General features: G+C 38.5%; 1 protein-coding gene across 1 annotated transcript; it reads left to right on the forward strand.

Annotated features, from left to right (window-relative positions):
* The first annotated feature begins 75 nt into the window (after positions 1–75).
* mzt1 (mitotic spindle organizing protein 1) lies at positions 76–2,164 on the forward strand. Its single transcript, XM_005812164.3, has 3 exons — positions 76–364; positions 1,139–1,284; positions 1,706–2,164. Exons 1-3 carry the CDS (start codon positions 313–315, stop codon positions 1,727–1,729), a joined length of 222 nt encoding a protein of 73 aa, XP_005812221.1. The 5' UTR covers positions 76–312; the 3' UTR covers positions 1,730–2,164.
* The last annotated feature ends 11,605 nt before the right edge of the window (positions 2,165–13,769 follow it).

Consider the following 13,769-nt stretch of genomic DNA (forward strand, 5'->3'; position numbering starts at 1 on the left):
CTCCACAAAACCTGCCAGCCAATAGAAATCTTACAGGATGTTTTCAGTAGCCAATGAAGAATTTAGTGTCGTCACTTCCTCCTCCTGGTTTCGATGCGGGAATCTTTACAAGCTAGGTAGCTGTCTAGCTGCTAACGCGCCCCGTCAGTTGTTTTGGTAGTTTTAATTGTACAATGTCATTTAAAAACGTATTAGGGCAAACAAAACTCTGACTGCATTGTTGAAATAATCTTGTTTTATATACTGTTAACAATTTGCCGTGCGGGACGTTGTGCGTTGGTTAGCTACTTGCTAGCAGTTTTAGCAGTAACTATGGCAAGTGCCGCAAATACAAACCTGAACGCAGTCCGGGAAACGATGGATGGTAAGTATAAAACCTTAACAGGCGGTGCGTCTAATTAGTTCAGCAGAATATATATAAGAGGAGATGTGGGAGTATACATTTTTTTTCTCTATTTAGTATAAAAATCCTTCCTTTTTTTCAAATTAGAATGTTATATTGAGTATGAAGTTTGATTTTTATCACCCGTTTCCTTTTTTTAATGTTGTGAGATGTGTTGTCACACATCAGTTTTAAGTAGGTGTAGCAATAAAACGTATGATTTTTTATTTTTATTTTTACATGAGCTGTAATAAAGTTGGTTTCGTACACATAAACATGTTCAAGCATTTAAGATTAATAGAATACTACTTGCTACCAGTTGAAGATTTATAAAACTTATCAGAAGTACAAAGAAACTATCTATTTTGTTACATAACCATCATTTGTCTATATATAGGCATGAATAGTTTTAGTAGACATAAAACGTATTCATGTCTGAGTCTGTATACCAAGGCTTGCTTAGTTTAAAAATGATGTTTCAGCTTTCATATTTTGATACCAATGATATCACAATGTCTACTTCATGAAGTGTATAGTCCTTAAACTGTTTATCCCCAAAATATTGATTTATTCTCAACATATTAACATTGCTCTTGGCATTTTTTCCCTTTAATGTCAACATTAATCCTAATTATCAAAACCAAGACAGAAAAACAAAACATTCATCCTTACCCAGCAATATGATGTTTTTTTGGGGGGCGGGGTTGGGTTACCTTTTAATATAAAATTCATCTCACCACCTTCTTTCTCCAACAGTCCTGCTTGAGATCTCAAGGTTGCTGAACACCGGCTTGGACATGGAGTCTCTGTCGATCTGTGTGCGACTGTGTGAGCAAGGGATTAACCCAGAAGCTCTGTCCGCAGTCATCAAAGAGCTGCGTAAGGCTTCGGAGACCCTCAAGGTATAAAATCACTTTTATTTTTTTGAAAAAATTGAATAATTTCAAGGAAAATTTGTGAATTAATAACATTTAAGTGCAAGTCTGGCATTCCCTTTTTGTTTTCCTTTATTCCAGCGTCTCTTACCTATAATTTCCATTTATGTAACCTTGCGTTACTCTAAATAATCCAAATCCCTTTAACCTTTTGAAGTGGTTACAAAGTATTCACTCAATTTATAAAGACCAATGACAGCCAAGGCTTCTTGCCTTCTATTTGAAGAAGCCTGTTGTTGCAATTCCTGCCTAAAACACACCAACATGTAGATTAACATCGGAAGAATCCAGAAGGCTGTTGATTCTTGGGCATCATGGTGCCCCTTAGGGTTGCAGCTGTCTTATTTCAAACAGTTAATTATGCAATTTGTTTATTATTTCCTCTTAGGTTTCTGAGAACTGCACAAACTGAGGATGAAAATAAAGATCTCATCACCCAACATTGGGATTATGGACTGTTCCCGACTCTGAGGTTGATTTGTTTTGGCACATTGTCATTTCCTCCGATTCTGCACTTTGATGTTTGGAGTTTTTTGTATAAAGAGGCACCAGCCTCAGTCTGCTGTGTTACTGGGCCTCTGCTGAAATGAGATCATCTGTCTCTCAAACGATCTGTGATGCGTCACAGTTGGCAGGAACACCCATCCGTGATTCAAGAAAAAACACATTTACCATAAACTTGTGTTGCAGTTTTCATGTGCAAATTTTCACTTAATTTTTTCACATGTGTATGAATATTCATGTATTGTTAGATGTTGTACTTGTATATTTCTTTCACTGAAACAATATTCTTTCAACATTTTCAATACTTGTGATGAGTAAAATAAATTTAAAAAACCCTATAACAATGTAATATTTGTGACCACAAGGTGGAGATGTATGCTTCTTTTGTCCCCCCCTGATCAGGTTTTGATGTGGCTTAACAACATTTTTGGCTATAACTTCAGTTTTCACTGGTGCTGAACTTAGGCTAAATATAATTTAAAATCTGATTTTAACTTCTTTCAAGACTTCTTGTTTCAGTTGAGCCATTTGAAACAAGAGGTTTGAGTAAGTAGGTGGGGTTTTTTCAGTACGGAAAATAATTTTACAGTTCTTGGTGTATTAAATATTTTTACAAAGGAAATGATCTTTCCTGTCAGACTAGGTGGAAGGGTATAACTGACTGATAATGTTGCACAATGCCGTTTACAAACAATAGAGGGGCGATCATATCCAGGGCCGGCAACAAAAAAGGTATCAGAGGTCGTTCCTAAGAGCAGGATATCCTGTTGATCTGAAATCTCTGCTCTAAACTATCTACAGAAATAATGCGAATTAGACTGCAAGCGTTGACAAAAGCACATCTTTGATCCCCTCCCAGAATGAAATCTCTCGGATCACGCATCTAACCAGACAGCATTGTTTTGTTTGCCCGCGGTGTGTAAAATAACTCTATTCGTCTTCTAGACAAGGGAAAATGCTGAGAGCACAGAACATTTACAGGGCAATATATGTGCTCCCCTATCAGCCCAGACTTGTGTCTGGCACGAGAGAGTGTGTGTGTGTGTGCGTGTGCCCCACTCACTGTGTGAGCTTAAGCTAAGAAGTGGCTCCAAATGAGCAGCCCCTGAGCCACCTGACAGCTCACCCCTCTCAGGCACACCGCACAGAAAGCCAGCAAGTGCACAGGAGTGTTTGTGTAAGCACTTCTGTCTTCTTCTGCGTTGTCTCACCGTGTTGACTGGCAGATTGCGAGTCTAAATCTCTGCACTTGCTGCTTTGATCTCTGAACACAGTATCTGTCTGTTCCTGAACACCAGCATCATGTTATCCAAGCGTGAAGAGGCATGTGATCTGGTGCAGCAGTGGCTCTCCTCGGTAGTTCGCAATCCAAAGCAGACCCTTCGTCTCTGTGGGGGGGCCTGATTGCGAGCTTCATAAGATGTTGATAAAGGTGGAATCTTTTTACTTTAAAAAAAAAAAAAAAACAAGAGTTATACAGGTCTTGATTTGGTTACTAAGGGCGTGGGATTCAAGATGCATTGCTGTCTGTTTGATCTGTGCGAAGGGTTTTTTTTTTTTTGTGCTTTATCCAAGCCAGCTACTTTGATCTCTGTTAAACAAAATATTCCCAAATCCCATAGTCCTAGCAGAGATTAGCGTCCGCATATGCATAAACATCTAAGAGGTGTTCAACTAGGGCACCGGTCAGGTCACATGACTGCTATCAGCGTCCAAACTTCTGAAGGTGTTTATATTCGTACGTCTGATAATTATCCGGTGCCGAGGATTATTTTTCTGATAAATGAGGCCAGTCTCGCTTTGGAGTGAGAGACACGCGGAGCAATTACAGTCCAGGTGTACGTTGTTATTATCAAAAACAATTAGACTGGACTGATTAGCGGTCTCTCATGCATGAGAAACAGTGGTTTGTTTATATTTTTCCAAAGCCAAGATACAACTGCGTCGTAATCACGAAAACTATAAAAGAAACAGTTCATCTGCTCCATTTTGACGCAAAGTCGAACAAAAGTTCAAAGATCTTTCGCATGGGTTTTTGTTTATAGGTCAATAATTACTTTTAATGATGAACAAGCGTGTTTATTGGTCATCCTCCCGAGACGGGTCTTTGTCTGAGGCTTTATTGGTCCTTCATGACCGTTTTCTTTCATGTTAGATGCCACGGACATGCAAATGAGACGTTTGTTTGTTGTTGAAACCACATTTATGTGCAAGAGCGGACGATATCAGAATGAAATCTTGCTGCACACCAGAGGATGCTGATGCAAACACTTGTACTGTACATCAGTTGGAAACTCACATCTGAACAAAGAGAAAAGATCGTCTAAACCAGTGGTTCTCAAATGGGGGTACGTGTACCCCTGGGGGTACGTGGAGGTACTGCAGGGGGTACGTGAAGCTTTTCAAAATATCTTTAAGAAATCAGTAGGCTCCTCATAATAAGTCTTGGGAAAAATTATTTTGTAAAAAGTTCAATAAAATATAAATGTGTGTTCATGCACTGAATTTTATATTCAGTATTTACAGGGTATTTACAGCACTGTACCTCTTTTTTATTCCAAAAATGTTTTGCCCGTGTCAGGGGGTACTTGACTAAAAATATATTTTTAAGGGGGTACATCACTGAAAAAAGTTTGAGAACCACTGGTCTAATCCATCCATCCCTCCACAGGCTTTAGCAAGGCTTAGTAGAGATAATAGCCTGAGGGCCAAGGTTTACGGGATGCTCTAAATTTGTGTTTTTTTTGTTTGGTTTTTTTATGTTTGTTTTTCCACAGAAAGTATAAAAGACCAAAAGATTTTCTGGTTTTCCAGCAGCAAGCTCTTACCTAAGAGCTCAATGTTTTCTCTGCTTCTTGTGGTTGTTCGGGGACTTGCTACATCGTCACATAGGCACGTCTGGCATAGTTTCTGTGGCATCCTTTGGAAGAGGGTTGGTTGGGGATTTGTAAGGATTAGAATATGTATGAAGATGCAGGTAATGAACTTTTTTGGAAAACAAATGCAAATACTTGGAGATACTCTGCACAAGCCCTAAAAACTTTAGATCTGATGTGTATTTTTGGATCTTTGCAGCTGGAGGGTAACCAACTCTATCGTGAAGGCTGACATGACATTTACCTCCTATCAACAAGATTTTATTTATCTGATTTTGCCTGGGTTGGTCTGAACAAGTAATTAACAAGTAATTATTTTATTTTTATTTTTGGAAATGACTATCTTTTCTTCTGTGATATAAAAGATTGAAAAACAACCGTCAGGTTTGCTAGGATCACATTGAAACGTTACAAAAAAAAAAAACATTTAGGAAAAGCACGTTTTGTGTTTTAATGGTAGAATAAATCAGAGCGGAAGACATTATTGATAGATTGATTCCAAGCATCAGCAACATATAAAAGTTAAGAAAGTTAAGGAAAGTGGTGTCCAAAGTATACACTCTGGGGTCATTTTTGACCCTTGCAATGATTTCCTTCGAAGAATGCGTTTGAAGAACAGTTCAAATTTTGTTTCAGCCCAGATAGTTGATCCTGATATAGTTTTAAAGAAGCAGTCAGTCAGAGGCAGTGCAAAACAAAGACCTTATTAAAATGCAAAAAAAGCGAGGTACATCATTATCAAGCAAAAGTCTTTCAACGAGGAGCCAATGTTTTTGTTTCTGAGAATTAATGGAAGACATCAAAACAAAGATCACCCAGGATGGCTGTATGAATTCCCAAATAGGGAAATGTACTGGACTGATACTAGGAGCAATACCAAGAACAAGCCCGGTTCTAGAAACCGTTTTTTCCAGAACCTTCAACTCTCCTAAATGACTCAAGAAACGCTGCTTTACTGAAAGGTTGAAAGGAGGTTTTTTTTTTTTTTTTTTTTTTTTAATCCCAAAACAACCTCATTTTCTTGAAGTCAGCAGGTTTCATTGTTGATATTTTCTTTATGGGTTTCACCTATTTCCTTCTGAGCAAAAACACTGAAACAGTTTCCTTAGACTTTTTTGTGTGGTTAATTCACTTAATGCATTTATATTTATAAATAAATACAGTTCAGTGACTCAGGAAGGCTCTACAGGTGTGAAAGGAAGAGGATCACTGCAAAGAAATGAAGGCCAATAAAAATCCGCTTAAATAAAGTATTTTAAGAATTTTCATGGCTTTCAAAACATTTGATATCAATGGATTTTGCATCAAGTCTCCATATTAAAATATGTAGGAACACTATCAACAATAGATAACATGTTGGGATGAGTATACCGGTGCAGAAACATTTGCACTGACAGTTGCTTGTCTCTTCTAAGAGGAAATAATCAGAGGCTGAGCACTAAATGTGTCTTTTTTTTTTTACATGTAGATTTTTACTTTTACTCTGTAATATCTGAAATAAAATCTACTGTGAGCAGATAACACAGTCGGACACTCTGATGTTTTTGCTAAAACTGGCAGCCAGGTAATTTTAGTTAAATGAAACTTAGCAACCCTTAAGTTTACGTTGAACAATAAACTGCTTTACATTGAATGATTTAAGCGGCATTTGCTGGAGAAGAATAGAATTTATATTTTTAGCAGTAATTTTCTAATGTTCATATGTATTTTGCATGTTTTAGGTATTGATCTATATCTGATTCACAGTTAAGCAGATCTAGGTTTACTTTAATTACTGAGTTTTACTAACTCTTGTGATCGGACTGGAAGCTATCATGTTGGAAGGAGGCTGAGCTTCTTAAAGAGACATAGTCCAATCTCTTTAAGAAGAGATTGCAAAGTCAAATTTCACTAATACAACATTTTTCTAACAACTGAAGGTAACATGGTGATTGTGCTGCATGTAAAATGGAAAAAACATAATACAAGAACGATTTTAAAGATGCATAATCCATTTCCTGTCAGAAACAAACATCTTGGTTGAATGGAAATCAACCAAACCTAATTCTGCCAGGGGTATGAATAATTTTGAAGTAACCGTAATTCTGACCAAAGTAACGAAGTAATCATACAACTGTTCTCGTCTAAGCAAGAAAAGCAGAGAATCCAATAGATCTATCTACATCCGGAAAGGTCAGTGTTTCCTGCACGGAAGGTGATTGATCTATTGGCTTTCTGCAACCGATCAAGCCTCTCTGACCCTCATCTTTCAGCAGGCATTAAGCTTCAGGGCCCGTCGCTGCCCGGCAAGGAGTTCTGTGACCTTGTTAGTGCCTTCCCCGATACATCACTGTTGATTAAAAAACTGGGCAGACTTCGACACCGTAAGACACTATTTAGGTCCCAATTAAATTCATAGCAAGGAAATTGGATCATAAACTCTTCAAAGGATCGTTAACAATCATTAGACAGGATAATGGGATGGCAATCAAAATATGTTAAAAAGAAACTTTCAAAGTCTTTTAGTGACTTTGTTGTTTTTGGACGTTTTCCAAACTGATTAATGTGGGATTGATTGATTTACAGATGTAATTAGCTGCACTCTGCACAGACGCATAATAATCATATATCTTCCTCCTTGTTTCAATGTATTAATTGGTTTCATTAACAAAAGCAGTTAATTGAATAACAATTAACAAAGTTGATGGTAATATTAAAATGGTGCATGCCATCTCCCTTGAGTTTTCTCTATGATAATAATGAAAACACCTTTTTTTTTTTCTTGTCAGATTGAAATTTTGTGTTTTGGACTATGTAATGACTAACATGATATTGGGTTTATTAGTTTATTCCTGGGACTCGCTGAGGCGTTGAGCTCCTGAACACATTGGGTTTAACAGGTAGGCACCATATGCTGGCTTAATCAAACATTGGAATCACATTTGGTTGTTAAATTGTCTCCTAATAAAAGCAGGTAGTAAAACAACCTGAGTTAATTCAATTTCAGGCGAGTTTGGGTAAAAAGCGGGCAGCTGTTCAGATTTGTGTAAATGCTTTAAAAACCAGCCTCCCCTCATTTCTTTCTTTCTTTCTTTCTTTTTTTTGCCTCTCCTGTTTTTTGTTTTTTTTAGGTTCAACTTCATCAGCCTGTTCAACTTTTTCTGAGGGAAAATAGAGATGGAGGGTGGACGAGCTGTCCACTCTCCTTAAAAGAAGACAATACCCGGGATATTGTAGTGACAGCTCACATTGTGCGTGAGTGTGTGTGAAAGAGAAGATTTGTGTATGTTTGGAAAACAGAAAAAGAATATAGAGGATGTGTGAGAGTTGCGTGTGTGTGTGTGAGTTACACTGACAGCTTGTATTCTCCGTGATTAATGATGTGCCGTGTGACTTGATAAGTGCTTCGGAGGACCAACGCTTGTTTCAATTAGACCTTGTGAAGGTCGCGACGCCGCGCCGGCCTCTCATTATCATATCCATAATCAATCCACATTATCATAGGGGAATGTGGATTGGATGTGTGATGTCTTGGTCGCACACTTACAGGGGGCTGGGGGACGAGCACACACAGAAACCTAATCACATACCAAAACACAATGACATACTCTCTCACTCACATACACACGCACCCTTCACTCCAAGTTGATTTGAATCATAACAGAAGCTGTCGGAACGGATTGTCTGTTCAGATTAAGAGTTTGTTTCTGAGAATTAAGCAGCATTGATGGTGGTGGCATTTCAGATCCTCACTGCAGACACAAATGCCAAAACATCATTCTGTCACCCCCCCACCACCTATCACCACCACCAACTCCCTCTGTTTCACACAATCACATGTATGAGCGTACATTCACGCACGCACGCACGCACGCACGCACGCACACACACACACACACACACACACACACACGCACACACACGCGCTCTCAATCTGGGACCCAGGGGCATTTTTAATAGAGGCGAAGTGATTCGTATGTTTTTGCTCCTCTAATGAGAACAGATTGAGTGGTATTTACACTTCATCGGCTGATCTAACCACCTACACATTTCCCTCATGCTGCCGCTCCTCGCTGGCCAAAACAGACATGTGGAGAGGACCAGAGCTCTGATTTCAAACAGAGACGCAACATGAGCATCGTCTCTGTCTCTTTGGCTCACGATGGCTCCATGGCAACATAAATGTGAACTGTTAATATTGGAGCTCTGGAACATGAATTAGGTTCTGCAGAAGAATGTTTTTTTTTTCTTTTTTTGCTTTGGTCGATAAAGCAATAATGTGCTTTGAAAAAAAAAAAAAATCAAAATAGTTGGATATTTTTAAGATTTTGTTGCGGTTTTGTGTGATAGGCCAACGCAAACCAAAGCACAAAACTGAAGTACAAAAAATACACAAGAACATTAATTTGCTTTGACTTAGACCACTGAAGTTCTAGGTCTAAACTGTTTTTTGCTCCATCCAGCTTTACTTCAGCTCTGACCAGCTGCCAAGCATCACCACGGCATGATGCTGCCATCACCACCGGTGTTCAGTGTAGTGGGGGCTGCAGCGCTAGTTTGCAAGCACATTTTGCAAGGAAGTTACATTTTTTAATCATCTAATCAGAGGACCTTCTTCCACACATTTTCTGTGTCGCCTACATACCTTGTGGTAAACTGTAAATCAGGCCTCATACTGCTTTCTTTCTTTCAACAGTCGCTTCCTTCTCACCACTTATCTATATAGAGCGCATGGCTAATGTAACAGTTATGTAATTGATAGCTTCTCATACCTGAGCTGGGGAACTCATTGATGCACTCAGATTGTGACTTCCCTGTTTCACACTTCTTCTCATGGCTTATTGCATAAAATCACAATAAAATGTGGTTGAAATGTGAAAAACATAAAAAGACAGTAACATAAAACCGCAGTGTTTATGTTACTGTGGTTACCTGTGTTCAATTCTTTTTTGTTCCCCCCCACCAAGAGATTACTTGTTTCATGGAAAAACTTTACAGTAACGCAATCTATATTAATGGAGATGATTATATTTAATGCTATAAAATAACATGAAGCAGATTTTGGAGTGTAAAACCTCATCATACAGAGGATTTGATAGAGATATAAAACATTAATTAACTCCGCGAAAGGGGAACATTGCACGGCACTGAAAATAGAAAGGCTTCTACTGTCTCAAGAAACTTTAAACACTTCAAAGACAGAATACCCCACTGAGTAAGCGCTGAACTCCAGAAGAAATATTAGATGTTGAAGACAGATAAATAATGCTGCAAAGTTGTTCACCTACAAACTCCATAACGCTGTCATGATAACTTTGCTCATACTTTCGAAGATCCGAGAAAGAAAACCAAACCGGGTTGAAGTTGTTTTAGCAAGTTGTCCAAAGTAGGAATTTAAATGAGTTCATTGTTCTCATCATGTATTAAATGGATGCTCTATAAATTAAACCTGTGACCTTCTGTTTTGAGACAAAGTCGCTTCACACCACTGAACAATACAACCTACACTGTGGCTGCTTACAAGATTGTGGATGGATGAGCTAAAACGCACAATGTAATTAAATTAGGACCTTGCACTCAAGGTTAAAGGCAGATTTCCTAGAGGTGGGACATTACTCACCAGCCTCTTGTTTATGTTACTGTGGTTACCTGTGTTCATCATAGAGCATTAGTATACACCTTACATATCGATCACAAAAGACTGCTGGCTTTATGCTGTTGGGACAGAAGTAAATGTTATTCAAACATTTTTTAAAAAACTTATAACCTAGTCTATTGCCATACAAAACAAATAACCTCACTATCACTATTTTTAACCTCACAATGGCTCGATTGGGGTCATGCAAAGAACAAAACATAAAATTGCGTAGTAAAATGATGTTGTTCATTCAATAATGTTGGTGGGACTCGGTTGTGTGGATAAAGTTACAATAAGGATTGAGTATAAGATAAGATTAGCCTTTTACATGCTAAAGTAAGCTACTTACTTGCTTTGACCTAAGTAGACATACATACTAAGCAGCTGTGGTAGCTATACACAAACTATGTGTGTAATAAGGAAAGTAGCTTTTGGCTGCCCCCAAAAGACTCCACAAGTGAATGAAGGACGTCACCAGATCGTTTGCATGATCGTCTTTTTCCAGGCTTGGGATTTGCAAAGGTGACCTGAAAGAGAGCCTCCAGCCATTTACTTACATGTTTTTGTTTGGCTTTTTAAATTCAGTGGCACCTTCGTGCATACACAATTCACTGGCTGTCTAATTTCAGATGAGAGGGACTACATGAAGTCTGGGTTACCTGTGAGTGTTTTGGAACAGTTAACGGGTGCATTGTAGTACCTATGTTCATTGAGAACAGCAAGAACAATATGTACCTTAATGCTAGAACCCCTGAAAATCTCTAACAACCAAAAAAAAAAAGCAATTAGAGTTACTGCTTTATTGAAAAAGTGTTTCTAAAAGGGTTTGATTACCCACTAAATATAGAAATTGCTAAGTTAGCAGCAAGGGATGAATGACTTGAGGAAGCAATGGTCTCAAAAGAACTGGCCTTGACTCCATGACTGATACTATGATCTTTTTTACGCTTTGTTTTGTTTATCATGCAACTATTCTCCGATGTACTCTGAGGAATTTAGCTTAGAGATTGTTAATCAACTTGTGGCTGCAATTAAAGGGGCACTATTAGGTAAAGTCGACAGTTTTGAGCTTTGCAGCATGTTATAACATTATTCCCTCATCACAAACATACCTGGAGTGTTTCCTTGATTTTCCATGCATGTTTGAGAACTACTTTAATCTCCCGTGACAACCACTCAGCTATGCAAAACGCTTGTGTGGCCCCAGCGCCACCTTTGAGGCGCAGCTCCTCCTCAGAGCAATTTCAAAACTTCCAAGCTTCTTCCCTGCGACATCCCCACTCAGCTCCTTCAAACTAGCCAGCATCAATTAGCAAACACCTGGTGAAACTATTGAACTCATTACACTTCTCAGTGCAATGCTGGCTAAAAAGCCGTTAGAGGATTAATGGAGGAGAGATGTTGTGATGACTTCCTGAAGGTAGAGCTTCAGGAAGCTCTACCTTTCTCTAGGCCTCTGTTTTTAAAGAGACAGAGGCCTAGTTTTATGGCTTTAAACCAGGAAGTGATACATACAGCATTTTTATAACAACTGAAGGTAACATACAGTAGTTATTTGATTGTGCTATAAAATGTCGCTATGTTCCTGGAAAATAAACAATTCTACCCTGTTAATAAGTTAAATATTCAATTATTAGTTTAATATGAAGAAGTTGTTTTAGTTGAATAGTTAACTATTTGTTTTTGCTGAAGCCAACACAATCCCCTGACACTTGCTTGTTTGTGTTGCCAGTACTCCCATTGTATAACATCTTATATCAATGATTTTTATGTTCACTATCCAGAAACAGGAGCTTTTTTAAAATTTACTTTTAAAAAAGTATTTATATATATTCTTTTTGTAAAATCCTGCATTGGAATTTAACTATTTTGTTGCTGTTTTTTTTAAAACAATAAGTGTGCAGTTGTAAATGAAATATTAAAGCGAAATATTTCTGGCTATAAGACTTTTTTTTTTTTTTGCTGAAAACCTAACCCAGTATGCTGGGTCAAACCCATTGCATTTTGCTGTGTTAAATTAACTCAGGCTGGATCGGTCCACATAGGATTCACAGCGTATCCCACATTGCGTTATTTTTAACCCAGAGTGTTACAAAGAATAAGCCTAAGAGGTTGGATCAGAACATTTTAACACCTATTAAATGCTCTGCAGTGGGAACTTATGACATGAATCGGCTCTGCTTTACCCAGACGGCTTTATCTATGTGTTTTCTGCAGATGGAGAAAGAGAGTCGTGACATTTCTTTTTGGCGAGGAAAAGGCCATACTCAGCAGGAGTTATCAAAGGCAAAAAAGTAAAAAGTTCGAGTTAGCTATCTCTCTCTCCGTCTCCCCCCCCTCTCTCTCTCTTCCCCTGGAGATACTCATGTTAAGCATAATTAAGCAGATTTGATTAGCATCAAGCCTGGCTTCCTCTCTTGACTTTTAATGAATGTAAATCTACCATCTACATCCTAAAGATTAATTTCTGCCAATTAAAAAACACAAGAGGGCTTATTCGAGAGAGAGAGAGAACGAGGGAGAGAGAGGAGAGACAGAAGAGGGGGGAAAAGAGTGTTCAAGTCCTTTGAGTTGGAGAACAGTCGGAGTTTTATCCTCTTCCCTCTTGTCTTATGGTGAGATGGTCTCTGGAGATCTGTGACTCTCTCTCTCTCTCGCTCTCCCTGAAGATCATTATCAACACAATGTTCCGTGAAAGCCACTTTGAAAGGACTGCAAGCTCTATGTAAATGATGGCAGCGTGTGGATGTGTTAGTGCCTGTACAGAGAGCAGGTAAGGAGCTCAGTTTATAAAGAAGAAGAAGAAAAAAAAAGATAAAAACGTATTGCCCCCCCAATGTGCTTGATCTTGTTAAGTCTCATCCAAATACCAGATTTAACAAACAGCAGGTGCGACAAACTTAAAAAGAGCAATCTCTTTCACAGAAAAAGAGACCTGACTTAATTTTTCTTTGCTCACGCATCTGTCATGACATGATGAAATCAGGTATAATTGCTACATGATTTCTCCCACGTTTCATTACGAGTGTTCTTGCTTTCGGATTAAAAAAACAGCTGTAATTTAAAATGATGCATACTCCCCCCGCCCCGTCCGTTCATTTTGCAAGCTTTTATTAATAACACTCAAATCACATAAAGGTCAAGCACTAATTGGAAACCTATAGGCATTTCTTCACAGTCAGGGCCTGTTTTATGAGTTGGGGGGGGGGGAGAGCACGAAACCTTTGATGAAAATCTTTTCCTCCTCTCAGTACTCAGTAAAGTCAAAGAGAGTTGGGAGGCCGATCCGGGAGAGGTGGGCTGTGACAGCGCACGGACCGACGAAAGTATTCTGGTCAAATCCAGCTTTGATCAACTTCTCGTAATCTTTTCAAAACACTTTCACAACTTAAATCCTAATGCCTATTCAATCAGATTGGTCAGATTTTCTAAAGACATAAAGTCCATTTAGTACA

The sequence above is a fragment of the Xiphophorus maculatus genome, chromosome 22, assembly GCF_002775205.1.
Source record: "Xiphophorus maculatus strain JP 163 A chromosome 22, X_maculatus-5.0-male, whole genome shotgun sequence".
In the NCBI taxonomy this organism is placed as follows: Eukaryota; Metazoa; Chordata; class Actinopteri; order Cyprinodontiformes; family Poeciliidae; genus Xiphophorus; species Xiphophorus maculatus.